At 44.8% G+C, this 15,293-nt stretch overlaps 1 protein-coding gene across 1 annotated transcript in view; it reads left to right on the top strand.

The window, feature by feature from the left end:
• LOC148134750 (putative G protein-coupled receptor 139) overlaps window positions 1-9,970 on the top strand; it is a 35,010-nt gene extending 25,040 nt beyond the window's left edge. The window contains exon 2 of the mRNA XM_087985353.1: window positions 9,063-9,970. Within this exon, the coding sequence (XP_087841479.1) occupies window positions 9,063-9,970 (908 nt within the window). The remainder of the gene's footprint in view (window positions 1-9,062) is intronic.
• Window positions 9,971-15,293: the final 5,323 nt, after the last annotated feature.

Raw genomic sequence — 15,293 nt, 5'->3', positions numbered from 1 at the left:
TCCAAATGCATGCAAATCCTGTCTTTCAGAATCTCCTTCAACACTACCTACCCCTGACATCAGAGTCACCTTTATGTAGATCCCTGGATTTTTGTTGTCGCCTTTCTAAAAAGAATGTTACAACATTAGCTCTCTTCCACTCCTCCAGCACCTCACCCGTGGTTCGCAATGATGCAAAACAAAATTGAAAGAACTCCAGGTTCTGTAAATCAGAAACATTGATAGAAGATGCTGGAAAAACTCAGCAGGTCTGACAGAATCTGGGAATAGAAATCAGAGTTAACACTTCGGGTACAGTGACACTTCCTCAGAACTCTCAGAAGTGATATAAATATCTCAGCTCGGGGCCAGCTTCCCCAACTTCCTGGAAAGATGTGGGATGCAATTCAACAGATACTTCTCATTTACCAACGGTTATGCATTTTAATACCTCCAGCACTTCATCTTCTGTAATGTGGCCTCATTTCAAAACATAACCTTTTTTTGTTTCCCCGAGTTCCTTCGTTAACATGTCTTTCTCCACAGTAAGTAGAGAAGGGGAATATTTCTGTGAGGTCTCATCCATCGAGCGATAACAGGCTAGAAGGCAGTGGCGTGGGGAGATCGTGTCGTTGTGAAGAGTATGAACGCAGCCTGGCCAGGCAATTACGGACTGTGCTGTTTAACTGCTAACATTGTTTTTACACTTTTGTAGGAAGAGTTGTAATATTTTAAATTTTATGTTTCTTTTATATATTTTTCCATATTGCACCAACACACTGTACCTTGGTGGTGGGGGGTGGGGGGGTGTTAGGGGTTACCTTTGTACGTAAGATTGTGTCACATATAGAAACGTGTAAGCATTTCACCTTCCTCATGTGAGTACATGCGGAAATAAATCAAATAAATGACATTCATCTCCTGTGGTTCCACAGATCGATCGCTGTTTGATGGTTAAAGTGTCCTATTCTCTCCCTAGTTTCTCTTCGGTTCTCCTTAACCTTATCAGCCAGAGTAATCTCTTCTCCTCTTTTTGCCCTCCTCATTTCCCTGATAAGTATACTCCTACAACCCGAACGCTCAAGGGATTCACTTAATCTCAGCTGCCTACGCCTGACATAAACCATTTTTTTTAGTTGACCAAAGCCTCAAAATCTCCGTCATGTCCTGTTCCCTACTCCAGCTCGCATGGCCCTTCACACTAACAAGAACATATTCTCCCTGAACACTCATTATTTTGCATTTGAAAGACTCCCACTTGCCTGACGTCTCTCTACATGAGAACAGCTTTCACCAATCAAGTTTTGAAAGTTTTTGCCTAATACCACTAAAATGGTCTTGCCCTCATTTATAATGTTAAGTTTTGAAACATGCCTATACATTTTCTTAACTTATCTGATTTTATGCTGTGATCTTCTTCCAAACATGCTCCTCCAAGATCAGTTGTGAATTTCACTCTTTGCCAATTTTCCCAGATGCACTCCGATGCACAGCGATACATGAATTCAAACAGCAAAGGCAGTAACTGCAGATTCTGTCTTTCTCTCCTGCACTTTCCTCACCATGTGCTTCCTTCTTCTCTTCTTCTCCCTTTTAAAACTGCTGCTGTTTTGACTTTTTATTTCCAAAGTTACAAAACAATGCAACAGCATATGAAACAGCAATTGCTGCTTCTGGAATTCGAGGAAATCACCACCACCAAAAACACGTCAAAAAAGGAGCAGCTGTTACAGCCAGAAATTTTTTCAGTCCTTCATCAGGCATTACCCAGAATCCAGTAAGTCGTTGGACAAGATTTCCCGTAAGAGACTGGTTAGCAATATTAGATCTCATGGAATACAGGGCGAACTAGCCATTTGAATACAGAACTGGCACAAAGGTAGACAACAGAGGATGGTGGTGGAGGGTTGTTTTTCAGATTTGAGGCCTGTGATCAGTGGAGTGCCGCAAGGATCAGTGCTGAGTCCTCAACTTTTGTCATTTACATAAATAATTCGAATGCGAACGTAAGAGGTACAGTTAGTAAGTTTGCAGGGGACACCAAAATTGGAGGTGTAGTGGGCAGCGAAGAGGTTTACCTCAGATTGCAACAGGATCTTGACCAGATGGGCCAATTGGCTGAAAAGTGGTAGATGGAGTTTAATTCAAATAAATGCGAGGTGCTGCATTTTGGGAAAGGAAACCTTTGCAGGACTTATACACATGATATTAACGTCCTAGGGAGTGTTGCTGAACAAAGAAACCTTGGAGTGCAGGTTCATAGCTCCTTGAAATTGGAGTCGCAGGTCGATAGGTTAGTGAAGAAAGCGTTTGGTATGCTTTATTTTATTGGTCAGAGTATTTAGTACAGGAGTTGAGAGGTCATGTTGCGGCTGTACAGGTCATTGGTTAGGCCACTGTTGGAATATTGCGTGCAATTCTGATCTGTTTCCGATCGGAAAGAAGTTATGAAACTTGAAGGGGTTCAGAAAAGATTGACAAGGATGTTGCCAGAATTGGAGGATTTGCGCCATAGGGAGAGGCTAAACAGGCTGGGGCTGTTTTCCTTGGAGCGTCGGAGACTGAGGGGTAACCTTATAGAGGTTTACAAAATTATGAGGGCCATGGATAGGGTAAATACGCAAAGGCTTTTCCCCGGGGTCGGGGAATCCAGAAATAGAGGGCATAGTTATAGGGTGAGAGAGGAAAGATATAAAAGAGACATATGGGGCGTGGTAGAGGCTGGTACAATAGCAAAATTTAAGAGGCATTTCGATGGGAACATGAATAAGAAGGGTTTGAAGCGATATGGGCCGGATGCTGGCAGGTGGGACTAGATTGTGTTGGGATATCTCGTCGGCTTGGACAGGTTGGACCGAAGGGTCTGTTTCCATTCTGTACATCTCTATGACTCTATGACTTTATTTTTAGAAAAATTTTCAAACTAATATAAAGGGTATCACTGGTCCAGATTTGCTCTCACTCTGACGGCTCAGTCACGTGCCCTGTCATATTTCCCAAGAGGAAATAAAAGTGAGGTCAGGACCACATCAGCCATGGTCTCACTGAATGGAAATGCAGGAATGAGGGGTCGAATGTCTGCATGAATTTGCCTGTTTATGATTTTGTGTGTGTGTGCCTGTGCGCGTTTCTGTGTATCTGCATTTGCATGTGTCTTTGTGCGTGTGTGTGTTTTAGAGTATTAATATATGTAGCCATGCATCTGCGTCTCTGAGAATTAGGGGTTATGTTGTTTCCGGAGTGAATCCATTAAAATGTGGTACAAATGTCCCTCCACATTCTCAAAATTTGTGTCTCACTCTCTCTTGTTTTTAAAGTGAGATAAGAACAATGTCTCTGGCGTACCTACGCCCCTGCACAAGCTTCAGCATTGTGTAAATAATGTAGCAATGAAAGTGACTCCTCACTTTTGAATTAGAACATAGAACATAGAGCAGTACAGCACAGAACAGGGCCTTCAGCCCGCGATATTGTGCCGACCATTGATCCTCATGTATGCACCCTCAGATTTCTGTGACCATATTCATGTCCAGGAGTATCTTAAATGTCCCCAATGACCTTGCTTCCACAACTGCTTCTGGCAACGCATTCCATGCTCTCACAAATCTCTGTGTAAAGAATCCGCCTCTGATATCCCCTCGATACTTACCTCCAAACATCTTAAAACTATGACCCCTCGTGTTAGCCATTTCTGCCCTGGGAAATAGTCTCTGGCTATCGCCTCTATGCCTCTCATTATCTTGTATACCTCAATTAGGTCCCCTCTTCTCCTCCTTTTCTGCAATGAAAAATGTCCGAGCTCAGTCAAACTCTCCTCCTAAGATAAGGCCTCCAGCCAGGCAGCATCCTGGTATATCTCCTCTGAATCCTCTCCAAAGCATCGACATCTTTCTTATAATAGGGCGACCAGAACTGGACACAGTATTCCAAGTGCGGTCTAACCAAAGTTTTATAGAGCTGCAACACGATCTCACGACTCTTAAACTCAGTACCCCTGTTAATGAAAGCCAAAACACCATATGCTTTCTTAACAACCCTGTCCACTTGGGTGGCCATTTTAAGGGATCTATGTACCTGCACCCCAAGATCCCTCTGTTCCTCCACACTGTCAAGCATTCTATCCTTAATCCTGTACTCAGCTTTCAAATTCAACCTTCCAAAATACATCACCTCGCATTTATACACGTTGAATTCCATCTGCCACCTCTCAGCCCTGCATCCTGTCAATGTCCCGCTGCAGCCTACAACAGCCCACTATACTGTCAACGACACCTCCAACCTTTGTGTCATCTGCAAACTTGCTGACCCATCCTTCAATCCCCTCATCCAAGTCATTAATAAAAATTACAAACAATAGAGGCCCAAGGACAGAGCCCTGTGGAGCACCACTCACCACAGACTTCCAGGCAGAATATTTTCCTTCTACTACCACTCGCTGTCTTCAATTGGTTTTATTTTTGTGAGCACTGTAATGTGTGCAGTGAAAATGTTGCAATGTTCTGCCTTGTTGTGCCGTATCAAGTACAAGATTCAGGCAGCATGGAGGCTCAGTGATTAGCACTGCTGCCTCACAGCGCCAGGAACCCGGGTTCGAAGTGGAGTTTTCACATTCTCCCCATGTATGCAAGGGTTTTGTTTGGATGGTCTGGTTTCCTCCCAGAATCCAAAGATGTGCGGGTTAGATGAATTGGTCATGCTAAATTGCCGATAATGTTCACACGGATGTGCAAGTAATGTGCATACTTTCGTGGCAAATGTTGGATAATGGGATAGGGAAGTGGGTCTCTGTCCGTTACACATTCGACTTGTTGTGCCGCATGGCCTGTTGTCACATTGTAGCGATTCTATACCTATGTACAGATACTTAGTACGAATGTAAAAGAATACTAAATGAAAGTCCAGAGCAAAAATGAATAGAGAAAAAAAAGAGCCGATTTAGAATCCTTATATCCAGTCTTCAAATCTTGCTGGACCCAGTCACCAGACCGCACGGGGACCAGTGACCAAACTAAATATCCAAACTACACTGCAATATCCAAACCACAAGGTTTCCTGGCCGCTGCAGGCCATTTTTATGACCACGCTGGCCCCAGTCTCCAGACCACACCAGGCCCAGTCTTCAGAATTCACCGAGGATATTATACAGGCTGCACCAGGCCCATCCTCCTGAAAGCACTGGGCTCAATATCCAGTCCAAGCTGTGCCTTATATCTCGATGCCTCGCCTCACCACGCCAGCGTCCTGTCTGTAACTCATCTTCCTGATTCCCGTCAGTCACATTAAAATGCTTTTTCTTTTTTTGGGAAAATAAGTTTCAGAAAACGGGAAAAATAGCAACAGAAATTACGGGCGGAGCAGAGCGGCTCCGTCTGGAATATTCTGACTCTGCAGCCATCTTCAGATCATTTCCTGGTTGTTTCTTTGTTTAAAGAACGACTTTAGAGACTCAGAGCAGTTTTGTCCGATTTCTTGCAATGATGTCCCTGAGATGTTAACAGAAGGAGATGAACATGAGCATTGCTGGCATATACGTTGCCATTGAGGTGGTATATGACTTTACAACCCATTCTCACTGTAATTTGGAAGAGCAAAAAACATTGAAATTTAGATAAAGTGCTAGAAATTCACCTCCACATTTTCTTGAGAGATTCACTCACAGTGGCCTGAATAGAATTCTACTGCTGAGGTCTGCGCAGTTCTTTGGGCTGAACAAATATCTTGGCCGATTTTATATTTCCTTGCACTGCTAAGGTCTGCATAGCTCCCAGGGCTGGAAGATACGGAGTATGGGTTTATAGATCCATTGACTGCTGTGATTTGCATCACTCCCTGTGCTGGACAGATATCGAGTAAGGGTTTGTAGATCAATACACTGATGCAGTCTGCATAGCTCCCCCTGCTTTACAGATATCTCGTCTGGGATAATAAATCAATGCACTGCTGTGGACTGCATAGCTCCCGTTGCTAGAAATATATCTCGTCCAGTTTTCTAGAAAAATGCACTTTCACAGTCTGCATAGCTCCCCGTGCTGGAGAGACATTTAGTCCGTGTTTATAGATCAATTCACTGACGTGTTCTGCATAGCTCCCAGTGCTAGACAGACAGCTAGTCAGAGTTTATAGATCAATGCACTGCTGTGGTCTGCACTGTATTCAGCACTGAGAAAACGCTGGGTTGGACAGAGCAAAGCTTTATCTGCACAGTGTTTTGTGCTGAACATGTATCTCCTCTTGGCTAACAGTTCTCTGTGGTGAATTAGGAATGTGATATAAGGAAACCCTTCAGCTGATCTGACCATGCCTTTATTTTATATCCTTTTTCTTATCATTTTCCATACCATCTCTCACTCCATTAATGTTGCATGGTGCCTATGCACAGTACATCATGTTAAAGAATTCCCACTGTCCTGGCAGCATCCACAGCCTTTTCATTCAGAACAAGTCAACAATTCCCATCGTCTTCAGGACTTCATGTATAAAGAAAGGATGGTCTCTTGGATAAAGGCCGTCCCCTTTGTACCTCGCTCAGAACACCCTCTTCTCTCACCACGTTGCACCATCAACCAGCCACATAAAAATGCCCCGTGTGTACTGAGAACAATGGGGCCATTGGAACATGTGGGAGCAGACAATCAGACAGCGAGAGAAACACTTCTCATGTCTGAACGGGTCAGACAGAACCCACCAGTAAGCCTGTAATCTATTTCCTTTTATGGAATATACAGCATTTTATTCTTCCTGAAAAATTAACAGGTTCACGGATACCCACGTTATATTCAAGCTGCCAAACTGTTTTCAACTTTTTATCTAATTAGAGATTCACTACTTCCTTTTGACGACTTATATCCCTGTCAATTTTAGTTGGAACACCTTTCTTCCATTTTTCGAAAACGTTTATACTAGTTACAAATAGTTGAGGCAGCAAAACTGATTACTGCATTAATGCGGTTGTTAATTGCATTGAATTCATAAAGAATGATTCATCTGTAATGTGTCCCTGCTTCCGGCTCAACAAGCAGTCCTCCCGATATTCCTATGCAGGAGGTTCGAAAGGCTGAATAGTTCCTTCCAATTCATGTGTAGCAGACATAAGACCGAAAAAAATTGCCCAATTCTGAATATTAGTCTCAAAATACTAAATGGCCTCATTCTGACCCTGCCTAAAACTTTTGATAGGCTGAATGGCATTTATCTGTATCAGTGTCGTTGTGAACGGTGCTGAATATTTTGGAAGCATCAGTGCCACTTACGATCTTATGATGGAGGGAAGGCCATTGATACTACAGCTGCTGATAACATACAGTGCCTCGTGGATGACCAGTTTGCATTTGCTCAGTCCTTTAAAATTATGTCCTACTTCGCAGGAGATAGTGCCACATAACACAGTGGGCTGTCTCTCCAATATGAGACATTCCCTCCACCAGGACTGCATGCTGGGTATACTGACAGACACTGTTCGGAAGAGATCCATCTGTGACAAGTAGTTTGGTGAAAATGTTCCCCTCTTCTTGGTTTCCCCCATCACTGCCCACTGTCTGGCTGCTGTGTATTTGAACTTTTGCACTGCTCAGAAAATGGTGGACCTGTGAAGACACTCTTGGTAATGGATATTGAAGTGCCACACAGAATACGTTTGTGTCGTTGTCACACTCAGTGCTACCTCAGATTCTTTGTCAACAACGAGGGGAACGGGGTTGTCACAGAGGGACGGTGTGAAGGGCTGTAAATGTATTCGATCAGATTTCCTTGACCACCTTTGACCTGCTACCATGAGATTCCCGGGTTCTGGAATCAATATTGGGGAATTCCAGGGTATGTCCTTTCGGGACTGTATCCCACAGTAACCTCGCCTCTGGGGCGGGGTGGGGGGGGTGTGTGCGGATCTGTCCTGTCGATGGGACAGGGTTGTACACAGGATGGTGATGGGTCTTCAGGCAATATTACCCATCAGTCCTGATACTGTGAGTATGACGTTGTCAGACTGTTTCATAACCGGTTCAATATTTGGAATGACCATGACAATAGAGAATGGAATAGTGAATTTAAAAGCTGAATGAAAGCCACTATATCTGAATGTGTGTTGTACGCTCAAAACAGACTGGGGAATTCAATACAACCTTTGAAGGAAATGGATATGATTAAATGACATTGGAGAGACACGGCTACAAGGTGATCAATATAGGGAACTGAATATCCGGAGCATTTAACGTTAGGGAGTGTCAGACAGAACTGAAAAGGAGGTGGGGGAAAATTACGCGACATTCCGTATAACAATCTATACCCGGCATTTCCCTTAAAATTCTATCGAACATTCTATATCCACCATTCTACAACCGATATTCCCTGGAACATTCCATATCCTTCCTTCCCCAGAACATTCTATCCACAACATTCCATAACTGATATTCTCCAGAACTGTTTGTAATTGACATTCCTCCATAGATTATACAAGTGACATTCCACAGAACATTCTGTGCCCAACATTGCATAACTGAATTTGCCTGGAACATTCTGCATCTGACATTTTTGGCGAATGCCCGGATGTCAGTGATTGGAACGAAAGATAATATCCCGAGGGAAGAGAACCCATTCCAGAGAGAAGGAGACACTATTCTGAAGTCACCTCAGGTAGTTTAAAGAGTGAATAAGTTTGAACTGCGTTTGCATTCCTTCACGACAGAGGATCGACCATAAGTCAGACTAAAAGACAAAAATCTCAAACCTCCATTTCTCTTTAAAGAACTGGGAGAGAATCCTTCTAGACAGCAATATCGTGTCCATCCATATTCGAAAGTGGAAATAAGTGACCTATGTCTGCTCTCGATTGATCGAGTGTGCTGGAATGTTGTAGAAATCATCTGATCTTATGGATGGGTCTCTGTGTGTTTGTGGAGGGAAGTGTTTCTGTGCTTTGTGGTAGCTTTTTCTCAGTTAATCAGACGTTCTCATTTGTTATTGAAGCTCCAATTATTTTAATAAAACTCAGAATACAGTGACGCATTTGAAATCTCACTGACTCCTAAATCAAACTGGTCACTTTGTTCCAGGCTGATGTATAATGTGTTTGTCTTCCTTCCTCACAGTTAACGTAGCGACGATCTGCATCCTGCTTTATAAAGATTGTGGATTGTCTCCATGTGTCAGACGTTACCTGGGGGCCATGACTGTGGCGGATCTACTGGTCATTATTCTCGACCTGATATTGAGACACATTCCCATTGTTTATCGGGAACAGTTTTATTTCCTGTGGTACATCCCCGTGTGTAATATCCACGCCGTCCTGCTTTATGCAGCCACTGACTGTTCTGTCTGGTTCACCGTCACTTTCACTTTTGATCGTTTCATGGCCATTTGTTGCCAGAAGCTGAAAAGTAAATATTGCAGTGAGAAAACAGCGGCTGTGGTTCTGGCAACAGTGAGTGTGCTGAGTTTTTTAAAGAACACTTTCTGGTATTTTATGCTCACAGGTTGGTATTGGCTGGATAACAGCCCTTGGTTTTGTGATGTAACACACACTGTTCGATCCTCCCCTACCTGGGTCACAATCGAGTTCCTCCACAACATTCTAACCCCGGCTCTCCCATTTCTCCTGATTCTGCTGCTCAATGTTTTCACGGTCAGGCACATTTTAGTGACCAGTAGAGCCCGCAGGAGACTCCGCGCTCACACCAATGGGGATGGTCAGTCTGACACAGAATTGAGAAATCGAAAAAAATCCATCATTTTACTGTTTGTGATCTCGGCCAATTTCATACTTTTATGGTCAACCTTAATGCTTTATTCTATATGGTACCGGATGTATTGGATCGGGTATCAGTCTGTGACTCTCCATCACTTTGTGAGGGAATTGGGCTTCATGCTGCAGCTCCTCAGTTGCTGCACAAACACCGCGATTTATGCCGTGACCCAGACTAAGTTCAGACAACAGCTGAAAATTGTGCGGAAATATCCCTTTATCCAAATTTATCAATCAATGAAATTCACTCAGTAATCAATCTTTCCGCAATGTTCTCATTTTATTTCAATATTTCAACTATGAAGCAACCTGTTGCTGTGGTACGAGACAGAAAGTAGTGCTGGTTTATCCAACCTTATCCCATAGGATTTTACAGGGACACATTTCAATGATTCTTCAAATTAAGGGACCAGTGAGAAAAAGCACCACCCCACTCAATGTATGTATCACTTCAATCTGAAAACAATAAAAAATATTCATTAAAAAGTGCCAAGCAGCAGAATGAACTTTTTTTTATCTTTCTGTTGAATAAGCTGAGCTGGACACAAACAGAATCACCCACAAGTACTCGCCCACAGGGAAGGGGAGGGGACCGGGCCTGACCTCACGGGTTGGATTTCAGTCGCTCTATCCTTACTTTCACCTCTGGGAAACCCACTCCGACCTTGGTTTCACAGAATTCCTCTCTCTACAGAGTACCCACATCTGGGTTACAGTTATGGGGAGGAAACGGGACAGAGAGACAGTGCAGAGATTCCCTGTGGACAACCCCCTCAGCAATAAGTATACCGTTTTGGATACTGCTGCGGGGGATAACCTACCAGAGGAAAGCAATATTTGCCAGTTCTCTGGCACTGAGCCTGACACTGTGGCAAAGAAGGGAAGGGGGCAGAATAGAAAAGTATTCGTGGTCGGGGACTCGATTGTTAGGGGAATCGACAGGAGATTTTGTGGTCAGGATTAGGATTCCTGGAAGGTATGTTGCCTCCCTGGTGCCAGGTCCAGGATATCCCCGATGGTGTATAAGGTTCTAAAAAAGGAGGGCGAACAGCCAAAAATCGTCTTACACATTGGCACTAATGATATACCCAGAAAAATGATTGAAGATATTAAAAGTGATTTCAGGGAGTTAGGATGGAAGCTACAAAGCAGGACGAACAGAGTCGTGTTCTCGAGTTTACGACCGGTGCCATGAGATAGCGAAGCAATGAACAGAGAGTGGGCGCAGGTTAACACGTGGCTGTGCAGCTCGTGAAGGAGAGAGGGCTTCAGATACATAGATAATTTGGTTGCCTTCTGCGGAAGGTGGGACCTGTAAAAGAAGGACGGGTTGCATCTGAACTGGAAGGGGACCAATATCCTGAGTGGAAGGTTTGCTCGAGAGGGTTTAAACTAATATGGAAGGGGGGTGAGAACCTGAGCTGTATACCGGACGTGAGAGTTGATGCAGATGAGGCAATAGCAAGAGATAGACCAGCTAGTGCGAAGGATTTTCCTCGGAAGGAACCAAGAGATCAGTTACAGTGTGTTTGCTTTAACGCAAGGAGTATCAGGAATAAATGTGATGAACTTAGAGCATGGATCAGTACGTGGTGCTATGATGTTGTAGCCATAACAGAGACAGCGGTTTCTCAGGGGCAGGAATGATTGCTGGAAGTTCCAGGGTTTAGAGCATTTAAAAAGAATAGGGAGGGGGAAAAAGAGGAGGGGGTGTAGAACGATTAATCAGAGAGGGTATCACAGCTACAGAAGCTTCCATTGTCGAGGAAGATCTGTCCACTTGGTCAGTATGGGTGAAAATTAGGAACAGCAAGAGAGCAGTCACCTCATTAGGGGTTGACTACAATCCCCCCAACAGCAGCAGGGAGAATGAAGAAAGCATAGTTCGGCAGATTTTGGAAAAGTGTGGACGTAGTAGGGTTGTTGTAATGGGTGACTTTAACTTTCCCAACATTGATAGGAACCTCCTTCAAGCAGAAGATTTGAATGGAGCTGCTCTTGAAAGGTGAGTTCAGGAGGGTTTCCTAACTCAGTACGCTGACAGGCCGACGAGGGGGAGAGGTCATTCTAGACTTGGTGCTCGGAAACGAGCCGGGGCAGGTATCAGATCTTATGGTGGGAGAGCATTTTGGTGATAGTGACCACAACTGCCTCACATTCTACATAGATATGGAGAAGGAAACGATTAGGCAACATGGGAGGATATTTAATTGGAGAAGAGGAAACTATGTAGCGATTAGACATGAGTTAGGAAGCATGGACTGGGAGCAATTGTTCCTACGTAAAGGCACTAGAGACATGTGGAGACTGTTTAAGGATCAGTTGTTACGAGTGATGAATAAATATGTCTCTTTGAGACAGGCAAGAAGGGGTAAGATAAAAGAACCTTGGATGACGAGAGCGGTGGAGCTTCCTGTTAACAGGAAGAAGGTAGCTTACATAATGTGTAGGAAGCCAGGGTCAAGCTCAGCTCGAGAGGAATACAGACAGGTGAGGAAGGAGCTCAAAAATGGTCTGAGGAGAGCCAGCAGGGGGCACGAGAAAGGCTTGCCAGAACGGATTAGGGAGAACACAAAGGCATTTTACACTTATGTGAGGAATAAGAGAATGGTCAAAGAAAGTAGGAGAAAGTGAGGACTGCAGATGCTGGAGATCAGAGATGAAAAATGTGTTGCTGGAAAAGCGCAGCAGGTCAGGCAGAAAAATGGAGCAGGAGAATCGACGTTTCGGGCATAAGCCCTTCTTCAGGAATGAGGAGGGTGTGCCAAGCAGGCTAAGATAAAAAGTAGGGAGGAGGGACTTGGGGGAGGGGCGTTGGGAATGCGATAGGTGGAAGGAGGCTAAGGTGAGGGTGATAGGCCAGAGGAGGGGTGGGGGCGGAGAGGTCGGGAAGAAGATTTCAGGTCACGAACGCGGTGCTGAGTCCGAGGGTCGGGACTGAGAAAAGGTGGGGGGAGGGGAAATGATGAAGCTGGAGAAATCTGCGTTCATCCCTTGTGGTTGGCGGGTTCCTAGGCGGAAGATGAAGCGCTCTTCCTTCAGGCGTCGTGTTGCCATGGTCTAGCGACGGAGGAGGTCAAGGACCTGCATGTCCTTGGTGGAATGGGAGGGGGAGTTAAAGTGTTCAACCACGGGGCGGTTGGTTTGGTTGGTGCACGTATCCCAGAGTTGTTCTCTGAAACGTTCCACAAGTAGGCGGCCTGTCTCCCCAATGTATAGGAGGCCACATCGAATGCAGCGGATGCAGTAAATGATGTGTGTGGAGGTGCAGATGAATTTGTGACAGATATGGAAGGATCCCTTGGGGCCTTGGAGGAAAGTGAGTGAGGAGGTGTGGGTGCAAAATTTGCATTTCTTGCGGTTGCAGGGGAAGGTGCCAGGACTGGAGGTTGTCTGGACCTGACGAGGGATTCGCGGAAGGAGTGGTCTTACTGGAACGCTGATAGGGGAGGGGAGGGAAATATATTCCTGGTGGTGGGGTCTGTTTGAAGGTGGCGGAAATGACGAAGGATGATACGATGTATCTGGAGGTTGGTGGGGTGGTAGGTGAGGACCAGTGGGGTTCTGTCCTGGTGGCGATTGGAGGGGCGGGGTTCAAGGGCGGAGGAGCGGGAAGTGGAGGAGATGCCTTGGAGAGCATCGTCAACCACGTCTGAGGGGAAATTACGGTCTTTGAATAAGGAAAGAAAGAATAGGTTCGATCAGGAATAGCAAAGGGCACTTGTGTGTGGAGTCTGAGGAGGTACGGGAAGACCTAAATGAGTTTTTTTCTTCAGTCTTTACGAAAGAAACGAACTATTGTAGTGAATGAAACCTTTGAAGAGCAGGTGTGCATGCTGGAATGGATAGTGATGGAGGTTGCTGATGTGCTGAAAATTTTGTCAAACATTAAGATTAACAAGTTGCCAAGCCCGGACCAGATTTGTCCTCGGCTGCTTTGGGAAACGAGAAATACAATTGCTTCGCCACTTGCGAAGATCTTTGCATCCTCACTCTCCACTGGAGTCGTATCTAATGACTGGAGAGAGGCAAATGTATTTCCTCTCTTCAACAAAGAAAAGAGGGAAATCCCCGGCAATTACTGACCAGTAAGTCTCACGACTGTCGTCTGAAAGGTGTTAGAAAGGATTCTGAGGGTTAGGATTTATGACCATCTGGAAGAGCGTGGCTTGATTAAATGCAGTCAACACGGCTTTGTGAGGGGCAGGTCATGCCTCACAAATCTTATCGAGTTCTTTGAAGATGTGACTAGAAAGGTTGTTGATGGTCGAGCTGTGTATGTGGTGTATATGGACTTCAGCAAGGCATTTGATAAGGTCCTCCATGGTAGGCTCATTCAGAGGTCAGAAGGAATGGGATACAGTGGAACATAGTTGACTGGATACAGAATTGGCTGACCAACAGAAAACAACGAGTGGTAGTGGAAAGAAAATACTCTGCCTGGAAGACAGTGGTGAGTGCTGTTCCACAGTGCTCTGTCCTTGGGCCTCTACTGTTTGTAATTTTTATTAATTACTTGTATGAGGGGATTGAAGGATGGGTCAGCAAGTTTACAGACGACACAATGGTTGGAGGTGTCGTTGACAGTATAGAGGGCTGTGGTAGGCTGCAGCGGGACATTGACAGGATGCAGAGATGTGCTGAGAGGTGGCAGATGGAGTTCAATGTGGATAAATGCGAGGTGATGCATTTTGGAAGGTTGAATATGAAAGTTGAGTACTAGATTAAGGATAGGATTCTTGGCAGTGTGGAGTAACAGCGGGACCTTGGTGTGCAGGTACATAGATCCCTTAAAATGGTCATCCAAGGGGACAGGGATGTTAAGAAAGCATATGGTATTTTGGCTTTCATTAACAGGGGGATTGAGTATTAGAGTCGTGAGATCTTGTTGCAGCTCTATAAAACTTTGGTTAGACTGCACTTGGAATACTGCGTCCAGTTCTGGTCTCCCTGATATAGGAAAGATGTGGACGCTTTGGAGATGGTTCAGAGGAGGTTTACCAGGATGCTGCCTGGACTGGAGGCCTTATCTTATGAAGAGAGGTTGACTGAGCTCGGACTTTTTTCATTGGAGAAAAGGAGGAGGATAGGGGACCTAATTGAGGTATACAAGATAATGAGAGGCATAGATAAAATCGATAGCCTTCTATTTCCCAGGGCAGAAATGGCTAACACAATGGGTCATAGTTTTAAGCTGGTTGGAGGAAAGCATAGAGGGGATGTCAGAGGCGTGTTCTTTACGTAGAGAGTTGTGAGAGCATGGAATGCGTTGCCAGCAGCAGTTGTGGAAGCAAGGTCATTTGAGACATGTAAGAGACTGCTGGGCAAGCATATGGTCTCAGAAATTTGAGAGTGCATACACGAGGATCAGTGGTCGGCACAACATCATGGGCTGATGGGTCTGTTCTATGCTGAACTGTTCTATGTTCTATGTTTTATATCCGCTCAACTGCAGCCGTTTATTCTCCAACACTCGTTCTCACTCTTCCCCAATCGTCCACTGTCTTGCATTCTCTCCGCATTTTCTCTCCCCTCTCTTTATCCTCATTTCTCTCCTATTCTTTCGCTTTCACTCCCT

The sequence above is a fragment of the Chiloscyllium plagiosum genome, unplaced genomic scaffold, assembly GCF_037043375.1.
Source record: "Chiloscyllium plagiosum isolate Xiang-an unplaced genomic scaffold, Cpla_swu_hap1 HiC_scaffold_52, whole genome shotgun sequence".
Classification (NCBI taxonomy): domain Eukaryota; kingdom Metazoa; phylum Chordata; class Chondrichthyes; order Orectolobiformes; family Hemiscylliidae; genus Chiloscyllium; species Chiloscyllium plagiosum.
Note: the sequence above shows the minus strand (reverse complement) of the source record. Positions and strands in the feature narration are given on the sequence as shown.